Here is a 17,137-nt window from a genome sequence, read left to right as displayed (position 1 = left end):
TTCTTGAGCTGAAGTCGGTTTGTGTTACTTAATTATTGCATGCATCAGTTTTTAATGAAATAAATGTGGGAAAGTATAAACTCCTTTTCTTTACAATTATTTATTTTTGTCCACTCACGTTAACGTTTTTATGTACTTTTTCCCTGGGTCCTTTGGTTTCTTTTGCCCAGTCTGCAGTGTAGATGGTTCGGCATAGTAGGATTCGGGGCATAGCATCTGCTGCTGTTGTTTTCATATTGTAGGTTAATTGTTGAACCTACTTGTATTATGAATTCTTATTTTTCTTTAGATTGCTCTGATAACCTGTGGGACAAATGTTGTAAAGTTTGGGAGTTACCCTAGTGCATGTATTTGGTTTATGTTGTATGATTCATATTTCAATTGTAAATTGTGGAGTTGTTGTGATTTGGGGAGCAGGGCGGCTCCAGAAGAATAAGGATGGGGTTATTAGAAGTGTGAATGTGTTTTCACAGGTTTTGGGTAGTCCATTTTAGGGGTGACTCTGCCGAATTTTTGGTAGAGTTATTCCTAATGTGGGCCCCACATGGCCACCTCGGATTTCAGGGTGAAATTCGGGGCGGGTCTTGTCAAACCTCATTACGCTTGAGTTACATAATTTTCAATCATTCTTCTTGATCCTACGCTGGTTCTTTACTTTAATCGTTTTCCAGCTAAACTGACATTCTTTTCCTACGTCAGTTTGAGTCAATAATTTTATTTTAGTTTACTTTAGTGTCGGTCGATGAAATTACCATCCAAATGTTGTAAACCCCAGATGATTTTTTTTAAAATTAAGTTTAGTTATGTAGGTAAATTTTTAGTAATTTCTCGTCTATGAAAATGACAAGGAAAAAAAAAACAAATGAAGACGTACACTAGTAGACTGGCGTCACGGCATTAGAAAAACGGAGTTGGTAACTGAAAATCAAATAGACCGAAGAATGACATAAAATCAGCTATGTTGAATGTTCCAGTGAACGACACAGCAACCTTAGTTGTCCTATTGTACGTGACCAAACCTTATCATTATCCTTTGTGCAACCTAGTAACTGTGGAGGTGAAATTTTAACAGTTTTTAGTCACGAAGTGAACTAATAGAGAGGTAGCTTAATATATTTGAGAAAAACTCCTCGAGATGAAATCTTCTTTAGCCAAATCCGAACGAGGAGAAATCTCTTTGAGGAGGATCCAAGTGAGAGGAATCTCTTTGAGAGTTCTGAGTTGAAATCTCCTCAAGACGGATCTAGGTGAGGTAAAATTCCCTCAAGGCGGATCCGAATGAAGAAATCCCCACATGATGGGCAATCCCCTCAAGGTCGACCTAAGTGAGGTGAAATCAAGTTCTAATCAAGAGACGGCCCAATTGGGGAGTACTGAGAAGACTAGATCTTCTCGAGGAGAAATCATCTCGAAGTGGATCTAGATAAGGTGGAACCACTCAGCAGAATTAATCAGTTCGGTCGAAACTGTTGCAAGTGGGAATCACTCCCCCCGTTGTTCTGAGACTGGGAGTAGCGTAGTGAATCCACTAATGCATGACGTGCGGACCTAACGCACTACTATACGCACTAGTCGAGATATTCGCTTTTGCAGGTACCCCCTTTTCTTCTTCCAACTTGACTTACATACACCGACTCAAATTCAAAAGACATGAAGACATTGACCGCGAAGCTTTTACTCCCACCCTAGTCATAAAAGTAGGTGGGGAAATCTTCCGAATTTTTCTGAACCTAGTACATGATTTTCCCTAGAGATAAGAATCTATGGTTCGTTTGTAAGCTCGCTAAACAAGAGGAGCTCAAAAAGTATTTGTTATGTGGTATTTGCATAATTAGAGTGACTACCGTGATCAGTGAACAATAATACTGATGAACATCATCCTAATCGCATTAAGCACATTTCTTTAAGCTGAAGAATAATAGATGGATGAATGCTTTATTGAGATCCAACAAACTACATAAGATTCCTTAATCAAAAGATTACATTGAAAAAATAACCTATATAAGACGGTACGTTGGCTTAGCAAGCAAGTGTTTGACCTTTGACAGTGATAAGCCGAAATCCTCGGACATGTCCAAGTGTTGAGGTAGCAAGCCATTTGGGAGCTCCCAGTTAAAGCAATGCACCAGCTGTGCCAGAACTAGCCGAACTGTGGTTAGCCCTAATTGCATACCCGGACACCCTCTTCGCCCAGACCCAAATGGGATGAGCTGAAAGTCATGTCCCCGGAGGCCTATATTGATGTTCATGAACCTTTCAGGAAAAAATTCCTCCACATTTTCAGACCAAACATTAGGATCTCTTCCAATACTCCAGATGTTTACTATGATCCGCGACTTCTTGGGTATGTCATATCCATCAATTGTAATGTCCTCGATGGATTCACGTGGGACTAGTAAAGGTGCAACTGGGTGTAGTCTGAAGCTCTCCTTCACCACCATACTCAAGTAATCCAGCTTGGGCAAATCAGATTCTTCCACCATTCGGTCCATACCAACCACACTTTGGAGCTCTTCTTGGAGATTCTTCATGATCCTTGGATGCCTCAAGAGCTCGGCAAGGCTCCAAACAATCGATGTGGCTGAAGTATCAAAAGCCGCCGTGATCATGTCTAGTAAGATGGCTTTCACATTTGTTCTATCAAGAAAGTGTACTTGCTCATCATTCGGATTCAACGGTTGGTTCATTAACGAAAGTAACACGTCTACAAAGTCCTCATGCTGGCCTTGTTTCCAACTCCTAGTGTTGGCAACTTGTTCACGCTCGTCTATTATCTTCTCCAGGAGTTGATCAATCGTCTTGCTAACTTTCTTTAAGCGCTTAGTCAATCCCTGAGAGAAAGGAATCATTTCATCATTAAGATTCCGTAGTACTATGCATGTTATTCTATTATGCTATCTACTCCAAGATCAGGTCACCAGAAAAAGACTAGCCTACTAAACTTCAGCTCACCGAGTAATTGAACATGTGTGAACACAATTTCCATTCGAGCATCAGTTTGTTTAATTAATTGAGGGACAAGATTGCTACTGCTAGATTATCTTTGAGTTTGTTCAACTAATCGAGGGACAAGATAGCTACTGCTACAGAACAAATTATAAGATTCGCTGCCTGCAGTACTTGAGCATAAAACGCTGATCGATCTGGCTCTTGATCTAATTAATTTACGTAATACGTGTCGTATACTACTGCTCTACCTCTGATAAGGAATACGTGCAATACTGGGGAGTCATTTTAGTTTTAGGTCTATGTAATTCTTCCTCGATCTCAATTTGACCAAAATTGGGGAAATTAATCGACCACATTCTGTATTTTTATCTTTAATATATTTTTAACTTTCAAATAAATCCTAATAGTCTAATACCATTGTGCTCTTTTCTATTGTGATTTGAGAAGTGAAAATTTATTCACACATCTTCAATCACTCAATGATTACTCCGAACTGATTACTACTGACTAGCTACTGGTTACTTTCCCAAAACTAGGTTCCTTATGTTGACGTACGTCTACTTTGTTGATCTAAAGTAGTTCATAGAGACAAAGAAGTGCCCTCACCTATACTGCTATACAACTATATTCCGGTTTGAAATTTCATATCGTTTAGTGTATGGTATATGTAATGGTAGACCAACTCCATACATGAATACAATAATGTAGAATAACGAAGATTTGGCCGGAATTGTCTACCATTGCATCTGTTCGTTTATTAATTAATCATCGAATAGATTTGCCTATAGGAAAAGAGTTGGGAACTTGGGATTAGCATACCTGAATATCAAGTGCAGCAAGGGAAGGAACAAAATCAGATATATTGAAAGCCCCAGTCAAGAAAAACCTTCCCTCAACAAGAAAAACATGTGCAGAGTATAGGAATACGAAAATTATCCGAACTTTCACGATTGTAGTAATCAGGCATGATGTCTATATGTTTGATCTCGAAGAGTGAAGGGCGTGTAGTTCTCCAACTCGAGTTTGTTTTTGTCCCACATGGTTTCTATTACTCGAGCAAGGTTTTTAATGAGGCAACATTTGAAGCGTCATGGAGTCACGATGATATCATGTTTGAACGGCACAATGGGGAGTGTTGAAGATAAATATTGTGTGCCTTTCTAAACTAAGATTAATTACTTTCTATTGTTGTAATAGGAGAAGATTGTTCTAGATTCCTAGTTCTATTAGAACAGGATTCCTTGTACTCAAAGATTATGTACTTGTATCCTTTATATATATAGAGGGTCCTATTATCAATGGAAGATGCATCTATTCTTCCAATTCTTCGTGCAATTCTCTTTTCCTTAAAGAGAGAACAATTAAAGACAGTACTAGTAGACTATACCCAAAAAGACAGCACTAGTGGACTGGTATTATTGTATTAGGAAAAGAAGTCGGTACCTGAAAATCAAATGGACCGAGGAAGGGCACAAAATCAGCTATGTTGAATGCTCCGGTCAACAACGTAGCTTCCTGAACAATATCCTTCAAACCAAACCTACCATCATCAACAGCACAACCGAATATCATCCTATACGTTATATCCTCATTAAGGCCATAAATCTTGTTAGTAACATCCACCACCTCACCTCCCTCTCCAGCTTTCTTCAGCGACAGCACCAACAGCCCTATCTCCTCCCTTCGCAGTGGCGCAAAAGCCTCGGCTTTCGAGGGACAAAGAAGCTCGAGGGTGCAGAGCTTCCTCACATGGCGCCAATAGGGGCCGTACTCGGCAAAGACCAGGCCCATCGTGCCATAAGCTAGGTGCTCCGAGGCCTGGACTCTTGGCCGGCTAGCGAAATTGGCGTCATGGGTTTTGAGGAATAGCTTTGCTGCTTTTGGGGATGAGACTAGTATGGCGCGTACATTCCCTAGACGAATAGACATTATGGGTCCATATTTTTTGGCCAAGTGTTGGAGGCTGCGATGTGGGAGATTGCCTAGCATGTGAAGGTGACCAATGACCGGTAGTGCCAAAGGTCCAGGAGGTAGCTTCTTGTGCTTTGGTTTTGAGAAGGCTGCAGCGATGAGAGACAAGATGAGGGCAACGAAGAAGAGAAGGATGGTCATTGTTGAAGGACTCATTGTCTGTGAAACTAGATAGATTTTTTCTTTTGGAAAATATGTGAAACTAGATAGATATATATAGATTAATAATCGTGTATCAGTGCATGTATCATGTATCTGTAGTTAGATTCTGCCTGCTTTTCTGAGGCAATAAATAAGATGATATGGACGTAACAATGGGGCTGTAGGACCAAAATTATGTGGTGGAATTGTGATCCGGCACCTCTGAGCTACTTTTATTTTATCGTCTGTAAAGCTAGTAAGTTCAGCTGTCGAATCCAATTATTATTGGTCGGCACTTGCACTGTTCGGAAGCAACTGTATATAATACGCCCTTAATATGATGCATTATTGGGGTGGATGTAGAATTTCTCTGTTAGGCTAACAGTGCTCGCTATAGCTAGCTACCTGGGGTTCATTCTCCGGCCAAGACCAACGTCGATGTTGTGTAAAATGTTAGCTAAGCTAGCCAGCTAACATTTAAGATTGATAAGACTTAAGGAAGGTTTGGGACATATATAAGTTACGTGGTCGACATATAATTGTAAGATTTCTTCTAGTTCGATTCAAAGTATATTTACTTTGAGGATCTGCTAATGTTCGTTGAGTGGGCTCTCATCTTGTATGTTTTAATCTGCCGGATGAAATTATTAGTATTCTATCATTGATCAAGTCATTATTGGATGGATGGACTGTTTATGAAGTGAAGTGAAGTGAAGTCATAAAACAAATGATTGGTTATATGGAGGGTCTTATATGATCATGTGTGCAAAGTTTTGATATAAACTTAAGAGTTTTTATCACCAACGGTATCAAAACTTTTTTGCACCAGACAGAATGATACCCAACTTCCAAAAATTATCAAGATGGTACCTAAACTTTTAAAAACATGTCAACTTGATACTTCAGCTTATTTTCCGTCATTTCTCTGTTAAAATTTATCACGTACGGTGCATGTGAAGTGTTTTGTAGGGTTATAATAGTATTTTCACACCAAAACTAACTTTTAATGGTCGGGTAATCACAAATAAAGAATAATTAAGTTTAGATAGTTAGGCTATAGATGACTAGATGCAATATGCAGATTGCAAAAGAACGAGAATAGAGAGAGAGAGAGAGAGAGAGAGAGGTTGGTTGTATATACCCATTTGTTGTAACGGAAATGTAACAAAAAATGGACAGAGGTATGAAATTGATCAAATTTTATACGTTTAGGTACCTTTTTGATCACTTGTGAAACTTGAATGTCATTTTGTCCGTTGCAAGAAAGTTTTGATCCTAATAGTGATAAAAAGCCTAATTAATATTGTTTGGGACTTCTGTATTGTAATGTTTTTTCTTTAATTTAAGATGCTCTCTTGCCCAAAAAAAAAAATTGCATCAACAGCCCTGGTGACATTCCCTAGCTCATCTGTACTATCATTAAACACATAAAATTCTTAGCTGCTAAATTTGATGATATCTCACTCTCATGTTTTAGGAGACCAATTTTGTGGCTGTTGCAGTTGTTGCGCTCAGCCACAATGGGCAGGACTCCCAGCTTTGGTCCAAGCAGCTCCCGCTCTCTGCTCTCTTGGCTTTGAATTTAAATCAATTTAGCTTTAGTTGCCCTATTAGAGGCTTGAAATTGTAACTTTTTCGAATTCGGATAAAAGAAAATATATTGAACGAGCCAACTTAAAGTGCTTCAATGCTTCATGTAAAGTAATAGAAACCATCCTTTTCATCCCAAAACTTTTGGCATTTCACAAATAGATATTGTGTGCTAAATATTCATTAACATTCTTGTAGTGAAACGGAACATCTGTGTTATATCTATGACAACATAACTTTACAAATTAGGTGAAAAGAATAGTTTGTTCTTTAACATACAAAAGACAAAGCTTTTCCTATATGGCAAGGAGGACTATAAAAAGGAAAAGAGAAAACATTATGCTATATTGCTATGTTAGGGAAAACTTTCTCCAAGAAATTGATGAAACGTTTACCATACAGCGTGGGTTCAACAGCAGAAATGGTTAGAGGATCAAACCGCAATGATTTGTATGCGTGCTCAAGTTTCTTTTTCACATTGTATTCCTGCAATATATCAATTATGCCCATATACAGGACCACATCATAAAATTCAAACAGTTCTACGTCTGTTGAATCAGCCTCATCCTGCGGAAGCTTATGATTGGCCCGAGCTGGCATGTTTACTCCCAATTGCACTCTCAACCTGAGAAAAATGCAAGTACTTGACATCAACTGTGCTGCTCAGCATTTATCACACTGGTAGTAAAGTTGCAGACCTTAAATAAAAGCAGAAAAGAAGCGCAAGGTTCCTATATAAATGTTAACAAGTTTATAACTACGCCACTACATTTGTTATCAATGGGTAAAGATCCTTGAAAACCCGGTTTCATTTTAGTAAAATACATCTCTACCTCAATCCCCTCCCAGAAAAAAAAAATTAATTAAAAAAAAAACACTAGTCTAAGATAAAGATAACATACTAATTGAACCTACCTTCCAGTACCAGGCAGTAAAAGATCAACTTCTTTGTCACCAAGAGAATATGCTTTCAACGTACTTCCTCTGATATGAGGACCAGGAGCAGTACTCACAGAGCCAGGTTCATGGGTTACCAGTACAAGACCTTTAGGAGGAATCGAAAGCCCTCCTGCAGTCACACCTGCTAGCATAGAAAATGAGTATTCAACATTTAACCCACACAAGAAAGTATGCCAAGTAGTTGATCAATTTGAAAAGATCCAGCAATTCCAGACCATGCACGCATGCGTATACCTAACGCCGGTTTTAGTTATGAGATTCATTAGTTATTCAAAGAAGTACATCCGGATAACATATGCATGCAACCATCTCCTGCATTATATATTCTTCTACTATCCATAATCTGTCAAGTCAGCTGGGCCATAATAAAAGGAATTATCTCTCTTTTATCTCAACAAAAACTATATGGTTCTTGCAGAACTAGCATAGAAATTTATTTGATGGCCTTCAATACAACAGGTTTTAGCTGCTGGATCCAACCACATGATCAGATCACCGCCTAAAGAACAGGGATTGCATGGGCTTATCAATGCCTTTTCAAAATGCCGTGAAGATGTCAGAGAACCGAGGCTCCTTCACTTACATTTTCAGTGAAACCAAAATGACGAACATAACTGGTGACAATTGTCTAGATGTCAATGACACGGTGGACGGACATTCTGTGCACTTAAGGATGTCGGGATGTTTCAAATCCTGAACTTCTGACAACATCTCAGTGTGTCATTCAAAACTTCAAACACTGATGAGAACTAGGCTGCCTATGTATTAGAACCAGTTTGTTTTCAAAACTTCATATACTGATGAGCACTAGGCTGCTTATATATTATTTGTTTTTATTTCATTTTACTTTTAGTGCATGGTCCTGATTTTAAGTGTGTGATTTTACTGAGAGTGATTGTTAGTTTAAATTTTGGAGCGACTCCTGCTGGAAGGAAATATGGCTAAAAAAAGAATTAAGTTAATGAAAAAAAAAATTAACCAGAATTTTCAGAACAATCACTAAATGCACAAGATATCAGAAGACATGAGAATTTTCAAATGATTAGATGTATGTTCATTTATTGAGATTCTTTAACAGAAAGAAATGCTTACCATCACCTGCAGGTAAACTATCATGATTTTGAATTGTATCAGGAGGTTGTGAAAATGCCTTGAGATTCTCAGGAGCTCTAAAATGTAGTCCCAACAGAAGGCTATAATCAATTATATGCTGAGATTCTAAGAACTTGCAGTCCAGTGATATTTGTCTGCAAAATGAGGAAGGAAATTTCCAAACAGGGTTATATGGAAAAACTTATTCAGACAGTCGACAGTGACACGTAGAAAACAATGATGAGCTCTCTTTTGCATATATTAGTCTTTCGGCCACAACTCTTCTACTATAAGAGGCAAAATGATGATGGATCACTGTAGAGTATTGAAACTTCATAAAGAATCCCAACTCGTTGTTTCCCAAAGAATAAAATACAGGTCTGCTACTGATATGTAGTGTTTATAGATGGAAATCAACAATGAACAATGCAAGGGAAAATAAAAAATAGATTTTATAAGGCAGAAAATAAGTATCATTTCGGCCCAACTCTGACGCAGGTATAAATCCATTGTTTTACAGATTCGGAATATGATCAACAAAAGATATTGGCACAACAAAAATACAGTTTTGAAAAGGACTTACTTAAAAAGGGCCTTTCGCAATAATTTGTCCATATGAAATTCAAATGGCAGATCAAGATCTTTCAATGTGGTATTTTCTTTTATCTTATCTGGATCCGTGCATCTTCCAAGAGTTGAACCCTTCAAATCAAAACGGCGATGAATTCGTAATTCAGTGCAAAACATATTCCCCATGACCACAAAGCGTACCTGAAAATATTAAATATAGAAGTAGTCACACCATTCAGACCTGACAATAAAGTCAGAATTGAAACTAGGGTAATCTGACAGAGTTATGTAGCCAGGTACCTTTCTTCGAGTTTTTAATGTTATCCTATGGAGCCCAAAAAACTTTGTTATGAGAGTGTTTTCATGTTCTCCTACATGGGAATAATAGCTAGGCAGCATCCTGAGCAGAACCTTTATAAGAAAGAAAAAAATGTAAGTCATCTCAACATGCCAGACTTTCATAAGAAAGAACTAACAAGGTCTTGAACTTTTTATATCATAGATAAAAATAAAACTAAAATTATAGAAGAAAAAGTAATTCAAGTCCTATCAATTGATTGTGCCAAAAGGGCAAAAGAAATACAAATAAGTATTTGACTATCAAATAAATGCAACATTGACAGACAAAACCAAAAGTCAGCCATGGAGAAGGCTTAAATTCACCACTTATTTCTCTTTCATCACCTGAACCCATGGGCCTTGGCATTCACATATACCTCACCTAGTGTACTATCCATCTAAAAAACAACAAAGAACCATCCTGACTTCCCACAATCTCTCTGCAGCATCTTCAAACAAATGCTTTGTCTTTGACATATCAGCATGTCATTTTCCAAAGCAGCATCCTCTCTCGGCTACAATCTTGTATATTAAATTCTACAAGGGATAAAGGGGCTGGAGATAATACAAAATTACAACAAAAGCCTTCCGAGAGAGAAGGTGGGAATTGCAGTTCGCTGACACTATCCAAGTGCAATTACCGGTTTGCCAGGAATCGGACAAAAAACTCTGATCTACAGATCTAATTAGAAGTAACATGCCAAGGATCATGCATTCATGTTAAATTAAGTGATCATTTCAGCAACACTCTGTTTCCCTTCAACATTCATAAAGGAGTTCTCCACCAAACTGAGCCTTGGCATCTAAGGTTTACAAGACCTTAAGTAAACCATAATATATTATATACACTTGGTAGCCTTTGAAGACACTAGGCAACTAGCAAGTCCACCTCAACAGCACCCTTTGACCACCAGAGTCGATGTAAAATAAAAGCCTTCATTCATTCATGTTTTTTAAGGTGTTGTTGGCATCAATTTGAGCCATCAAATCAACAGATACTGATCGCATAGAAGTCTTTACCTAATGATAAGTCGTGGAAACCCCTTCAAATCATTGGAACTGACCTTTAAAGCAATAAAAATCTGATTTAGCCCCAGAAAGAAGTAACAGTTTCAAATAAATCTGCACAATTCCTGGTAAGTAGTTTCTGAGCCAACAACTTCAGGATTTTGGCAAGTGGCAGGTCAGAAATTCAGAGACCCCACAGTTGGCCCAGTTGTAAAGAGTGAGTATGGACCGAGCTAACTCTTAAATCCTAGGTTCTAACCCCCAATAATTATGTGTATCATACAAATATAATAAATAATTATAATATACCATATAAATATACTTTTCAAAAATATTATACCATATACATGCGTGTCTGTGCACGCGCGCGCGTGAAGTTTTATTCTAACATAATTACTAGATATCATTCTAAGTTAATACCTAAATAGTGTGGTCTGCAGATGACTTTATGTATCTAAGGTTTACTTAAGGTCTTGTACCCTCATAGGCTACATGCCTGACGGTTTCTCAAAACCAAAGAAACCACGGAGAATTGGCAAAGGTACTTTGAGCTGGTCATGTCATGATGTATTCTAGGATTACATCTCACATGATTTTATTTCTTATTTAAATGATAATTCAATATTAATTTGATATTTTTTTTTTCTGTTCTTAGAAAAAAAAAAAAAAAAAAAGGAGGATTTGTCCAATTCTGTGCAGGTTTCCTCTAGTATTTTCTACAAAAGGTTCTCGGATTGGGAAGAGCGGCATGTTGTTCAATGGGTGGGAGTTGGAGAAGCTTTCTTTTTCACTCTGTTGGTTATAACTTCTTCTACATGAAGAACTTTGACAACATGTTTTCAAGCAGACATGCAAATACAAATTGATATTCAGAGTTAGGTCATGTTTTTAGATGCCAAAAGCACGTTCAGAAAACAAAAGACACTTTAGGTAAGGTTTGACAAATATAGTTTAAAGTACTTTCTGGGTTATAGAAGCTCTTGGGGCTTTTCTGGAGAAGCACCTGTCAGGTGACTTCTCAGGAAGCACTTAACTTTCATAAAATTTATGTACATCTAAAACGTGCACCACTGAGCAAAAGCACTTCCTCCAAAAGCACTGCCAAAAAGCGCCTTTAGATTGGTACAAACATCTATTAACATATTTTCTTACTTAATTATATAAGAAAGAAAGGGACCTAGACAAAAGACAATGCACCCCTATAAAAACTACGAAACTAAGAATCCATTTTAACAGTGAAACAAAACAAAAAAACAACATAAAAGAAGATTTTTGTAGGGGAAAAAAATGGAGGATCTTGATAAGAGTGGGCCAACTGCTAAGTTCAGTTGATTCCAAAGGACAAATAAACTGTATCGGTTCAATAGGAATTTTGACTACAAGGTATATTGATGAGGACATCATAGCCAAACCTTTTAAGGTTTATGAGCGAAAGAAATGGAAAAAGAGAGCAGCTAGTCATTCCCTTTCCATATGGTTTGATTAATTGCTTTCAGTCTAGAAGTCTCTAGGCAGGTGTCTTTCAGTTTCAGTTTGGGTCAGTTTCAGTTTGGGATTTTTAAGGTTTCTTCATTATTTCAGTTTCAGTTAGGAGTTTAAATTCCTTTATTAGGTCTTTTATGCTTCAGTTTTGTGAAGTGTAACAGCCCTAGCTATGAAAGAGTCTTTAATGCTAGTTAATATGAGCTATCTGCTCAAATATAAATAAGTGTAAGTGCTAAGTGGCCAGATATGTGGTGATGAATAAAAATTTCAGAGTGTTTCTGAGTTTTCCAGAGATTGGAGTGTTGGTGTGAAGCCTTGTGTGTGAGTGAGAAACCTGGGAGGGAATCCTAGTTCTTAGTTTTCACTTTCTACCCTACAAAACCTGTGTGTTAAAGCCCTATACCTTAGAGTTTGTTGATCCTGGTGTCTAGGCAGTGATTATACTGCATCATATATAACTTAGCAGAGAAGTTTGCATGTGTTCAAACCTTCAGTTCAGTTTTCTTTAAAGTCTTAATCACAAATCTATCATCATGAGAAAGATAGAAGATACTGCCACTTTTCCCTGGAGAAGAGAGCTCTCTTAAGCCATCATCACCACAAATGGACATCATGTACTCTGCTGCATCTAATTTGAACATCTCCCTTAAATTCCTGAAATGTTACTGTTTATTAGCACAAGGAAACTCAAAATTGCTTATTCGCATATAGGAGAAACATATACTTGCAAGATTGGGATGTGTATATGATTAAAGCATGTATAACATGGAAAGAAGAAACAAAATTCCAAAAACAAAATGAAGTAAAAATAAAGCCAAACAGATCAACCAAAAGTCCAAAACCAAAGAGGGAAACCTCAAAGTAGACTCTATCAATTAGAATGGACGAAAATACTAATAGATAGCTTAAGAGTTACATTGATGGAGATCTATGCAGACAAATGTGCTCTAGTAGAAAGTTAGAAACCAACCAATTCAAATGCATGATGCTTATCATGTCGCTCATTTTTACAGTTTAGGCAATGTGCATTAGAAAAGTGTACCTGAAGACCATAGGGCAATAGTCTTTCCAAGAAAAATCTATTGAATAATGTGGAGGTGTAAACTGAGAACCCTTTCTAGGAAAATACATCCTTATTCTTGCTCGATCTCCAAAATCAGATGATCGAACTTCACGTACAGGAACTGGTGTGATCTTCCCAACAGTGTATCTGTGAACTTCAACCAGAATATTTAGTAAGTGTAACAAATCCTACCAAAAACACATAATTAGGCAGACTGCCCGATTAAACTGTTATCTCACTTGGGAGTTCAAACCTATATCATATTATTATAGCAATTTCTCAAAAGTAAATTTTGTTTTTGCAAAGTATAGATGAAAGTGTCAACTTATGAAAGGGGCATTTTTTTGTTACATAGGTAACTATGAAGAGAGTATTCAGCCTGCACCATGATCAACACATATGATTCCAAAAGTAATAACCAGGGAGAACATATGACATAATCCAGCTACTTGAGGTCAATTAATTCAGTTAACAAATTACTGGCAGACAAGTTCTTATGCAATCACATGTTGCACCTAGTCAAAAATTTCAATCGCCAATTTTCAGACATCAGGTAAAATAAAGCTCAGCGCCAGTGCCATAGAATTTGAAGAATCAGCGCACGTGAACATACAAACTAAAGAGTATGTCCAAGATTGAATGGACATCTTTGTGCAGAGAGTATCATTAATAGTTTGAGACTCAAAGATATGGGTAAAGCAATTTACCTGATACCAAGTTGCAGATTTAGCATTAAATAATAGCTCCTGTTGCCTCTCAAAAAGTCAATGCAGGACTTCTTTGCCTCCTTCACTTTTCGTTGTTTACCTTTCTTTGACATCTCCATATTATTCTTAACTTTTTCTTTGATCAACACCCCTTGCATGTATTCTCTCTCATAGACTAAACAATTGTTATCTTGCGCCTCATGTTGACCATCCTCGGAGTTATGGGACAATGTACGTGAGGAGCCATACATTAAAAATTCTTTAGCAGGATCCAAATGGGTCCAGTTTTTATCTAACGACATACATTTGTGTGATATACGACTTGAATTTCTTAAAATTCCACCGCCAGAGGTTTTCTCAGAAAGACAACGCTTTACACTTGGTCTAGCCTTTCCTTCTTCTGAATTTAACAATGATCCAGACAACAAACCTTTTCCATCATCGTAATAACCTAGAGAGCTGCACCACTTCTTTAAGGAGGGATGTTTAGTTCCAGCTGGATAGAATGTGCCTTTTCCATCCTTTAGGCCCCGACTCCATGTTCCAAAATAGTATCCCCCATCTGCAAACCTATAAATTCCAGACCCATCTCTTAACCCATTTAACCAGAAGCCGTTGAAAAGATCCCCATTGTCCCATTTCATGACCCCTCTACCACACATTTTCCCACCTTTCCAACTCCCTACGTACGTATTCCCACTATTCCAGGAATACCTACCATTACCTTCATGTACTCCTTCCTTCCATGATCCTTCATAAATATCTGAATTAGAATACTGCTTTTTCCCAATCCCATGCTGAATATTCATCCTCCAACAACCCTGATAAAGAGAACCATCAGGTCCAGTAAAGATGCCATAACCATGAAGGTAACCGCCAGAGAAATCACCAACGTATTTTGCTCCTGATGTCCAAATCATCTGCCCTTTGCCTGTCATTTTTCCTTCTTCCCAGTCCCCCTCGTAGATTGTTCCATCAGACCATGCATATTTACCCTTACCATGTGGCAGAATTCCCTTAAACTTTCCAATATAAACGTCCCTATTTGAGAAGGCTTTTTCACTGAGATACAGAAAAAGCAGAAAAATGAACAGTAAAATGATGTTATGTCTGTAGCCCAAGTCAAGATGGGGAAAGTCAAGAGAGACAAGTGAAAGATCAAACCACAGAATTGTTACCTTTCACTGTCCTCCATTGTAGCATATAATACTTAGTTTATCTGTCTTTGATATCGTTCATAAATTTCCTTCTCATACAGGCTTTCAAACTCTTGAAAGGACAGCAAGTAGTATGACGACTAGAGTCTTCAATCGCCTTTTCAGTAATATAGAAGCAGAAGGAGGGTTTGGCTGTAAATATGAAAGATATCCATTAAACAAATAGGCAATAATTTTTTGATCTGAAAGTCAATATATCAACCCTAAAGAAAAGATGAAATGACAAAAATATCAATATATTTCATAAATTTGCATCACTGAAAAACATCCTCAGTCCTTGCAGGCACTCATTTCCTGATCAATTGGGATATTATGATGTTCCTTTTCCTCATTTTCTTACAGGTGAAAAATGAGCATCATTTCTCATAATGCTTGTTCTTTTGCATTCTCACTTATGGTATTGGAAAAGTTCCACACATATTTTGGGTTATTTAGATCATTATTTGTCCTATATACGACATATGTTTTAACACACACTGATCCAAAAATGATTCAACAATTTTGAGCTTGCAGAAAGGAGTCTCGTCTCATAACCACATAAACTTCTCAATTGTCAAGTGCCAAAGCACAATTAAGATACCAGCCCACCATACATCATAACTCTATATCAAAAACCAAATCACCAAGTGCTAAAGCACAATTAGCTACCGCATATCAATTCCGAACCTTAACCAAAAAGTCCCGAAATAATTATGCAAGAGAATTTTCTATGAAAACTTCAAATCAAGATAAAAATACAAATCCAAGGTTGGCTCGTTATCCTAATCACACACTTCCAAATTTAAACCATAGATCATATTACTTGCTTAATGCCACCATATGGCATCATATTTGGATAAAAATAGAAACCACAGTGAGCCACAAGTGAAGTGTATCTTCCTACTTTTTAAGACAGTTCCACTCCAAAAAAATCAGTAACAAATTACTATTTGAAAAGAACTCTAGGAGCACTCATGTACTAAATGTACTGCAAGAGATCCTAAAACTGACTGATAAAAGTAATATCATACAACCTTAATCCATGATATTCTAATTATTTACAACAAAAAAAAAAATTCCAATTAATCTCATAATTCATGTAGACAAACACTTTCTGATTCACAGTCATCTTAGACCTCGTTAATCATCTTGCAGTCATCGTTTTGAAGCTTGTCAATTAGTATGCAATAATCAACTTCAAGTAAAATGGAAATTTCAGCTTTATCGGCTACCGCTTAGCACGCATTTTTTTCAGTCTGGGCTACTGATTTCAGTTCTCAGGTTTCTGTATCGGAGTTTTTTTCCGATACAGAAACCTGAGAACTGAATCGAAGTTTATAGATATATCAACAAAATGAGGATCCAGTAAAGCTAGCCACACATATATATAATTGATGATTCAAATGAGCTCTCACCTGGCTTCGATTAGACTGAAAAGTTGACCTCCAAAACTGAGCTCGAACAATGAAGAATGGAAGCCCCCAAAGAAGCAAATTCAGAGCCACAAGTAATAATAGAGGGGGAGCAACTGTTCAAGCCGACCTAAAACCCTAATTGACAGAGACTCTCCACCATCCGATTCAGACTCTCTCTCTGTCTCTCTCTCTCTCTCTGAAACGGAGACGACTCTCCTTTGTTTCTTCCAATCATTTCTCTTCCTTTTTTCTGCACCTGAAATGATGAAGGTGAGAGGGAGGAGGGAAAAAGGATCCTTTGGGCTCAGCTGGTTCGGAATCTCGACACGTGGCAACCCACTGTCATCTGGACCCCACCTCCTCTGTTTCTCCCTTTGGAAAATCGTCAAGCGGGACCCGCGACCTGACGGACGCGTGATCTGTGATTGGTTGGCAGAGAAAGCGGGCGGGGGCGTTCGATCTTAGCAGCATATATGTCTGTCTGCTGTGGGAAGCATACGGGGGGCTGTGTTCGGGTGTGTCACGGCGTACCGAAGCCATCACGTGGGCCACTCTGACCAGTCTTTTCAGTTAATCAGGCGCATGTGGCTGGTAAGAAAACGGCCAATCAACAACCTCACTTCCTGTAGGAATACTCGCAAGTTGCGAAAT

The 17,137-nt window shown here is 37.8% G+C and overlaps 2 protein-coding genes across 4 annotated transcripts; both read right to left on the bottom strand.

Annotated features, from left to right (window-relative positions):
• Positions 1-1,909: 1,909 nt before the first annotated feature.
• On the bottom strand, positions 1,910-5,129 carry LOC112176051 (cytochrome P450 CYP736A12). Its single transcript, XM_024313864.2, has 2 exons — positions 4,393-5,129; positions 1,910-2,831 (listed from the first exon to the last, which is right to left on the bottom strand). Exons 1-2 carry the CDS (start codon positions 5,074-5,076, stop codon positions 1,998-2,000), a joined length of 1,518 nt encoding a protein of 505 aa, XP_024169632.1. The 5' UTR covers positions 5,077-5,129; the 3' UTR covers positions 1,910-1,997.
• A 1,649-nt stretch (positions 5,130-6,778) lies between these two features.
• LOC112176227 (phosphatidylinositol 4-phosphate 5-kinase 7) lies at positions 6,779-16,897 on the bottom strand. Of its 3 annotated transcripts, none has more exons than XM_024314054.2 (10): positions 16,487-16,897; positions 15,054-15,224; positions 13,876-14,937; positions 13,148-13,315; positions 12,594-12,759; positions 9,574-9,684; positions 9,287-9,474; positions 8,704-8,858; positions 7,567-7,735; positions 6,779-7,276 (listed from the first exon to the last, which is right to left on the bottom strand). In XM_024314054.2, the coding sequence occupies exons 2-10, from the start codon at positions 15,068-15,070 to the stop codon at positions 6,994-6,996; spliced, it is 2,319 nt and encodes a 772-aa protein (XP_024169822.1). In that variant the 5' UTR covers positions 15,071-15,224; positions 16,487-16,897; the 3' UTR covers positions 6,779-6,993. The 3 variants fall into 3 exon arrangements, with proteins under 3 accessions (XP_024169822.1, XP_024169825.1, XP_024169823.1); XM_024314057.2 differs by having other exon boundaries at positions 7,567-7,732; positions 8,710-8,858; XM_024314055.2 differs by having other exon boundaries at positions 7,567-7,732; positions 16,487-16,895.
• Positions 16,898-17,137: the final 240 nt, after the last annotated feature.

The sequence above is a fragment of the Rosa chinensis genome, chromosome 7 (genome assembly GCF_002994745.2).
Source record: "Rosa chinensis cultivar Old Blush chromosome 7, RchiOBHm-V2, whole genome shotgun sequence".
Taxonomy (NCBI): domain Eukaryota; kingdom Viridiplantae; phylum Streptophyta; class Magnoliopsida; order Rosales; family Rosaceae; genus Rosa; species Rosa chinensis.
The sequence above is the reverse complement of the archived record's forward strand: the minus strand, read 5'-3'. Positions and strand labels throughout refer to the sequence as shown.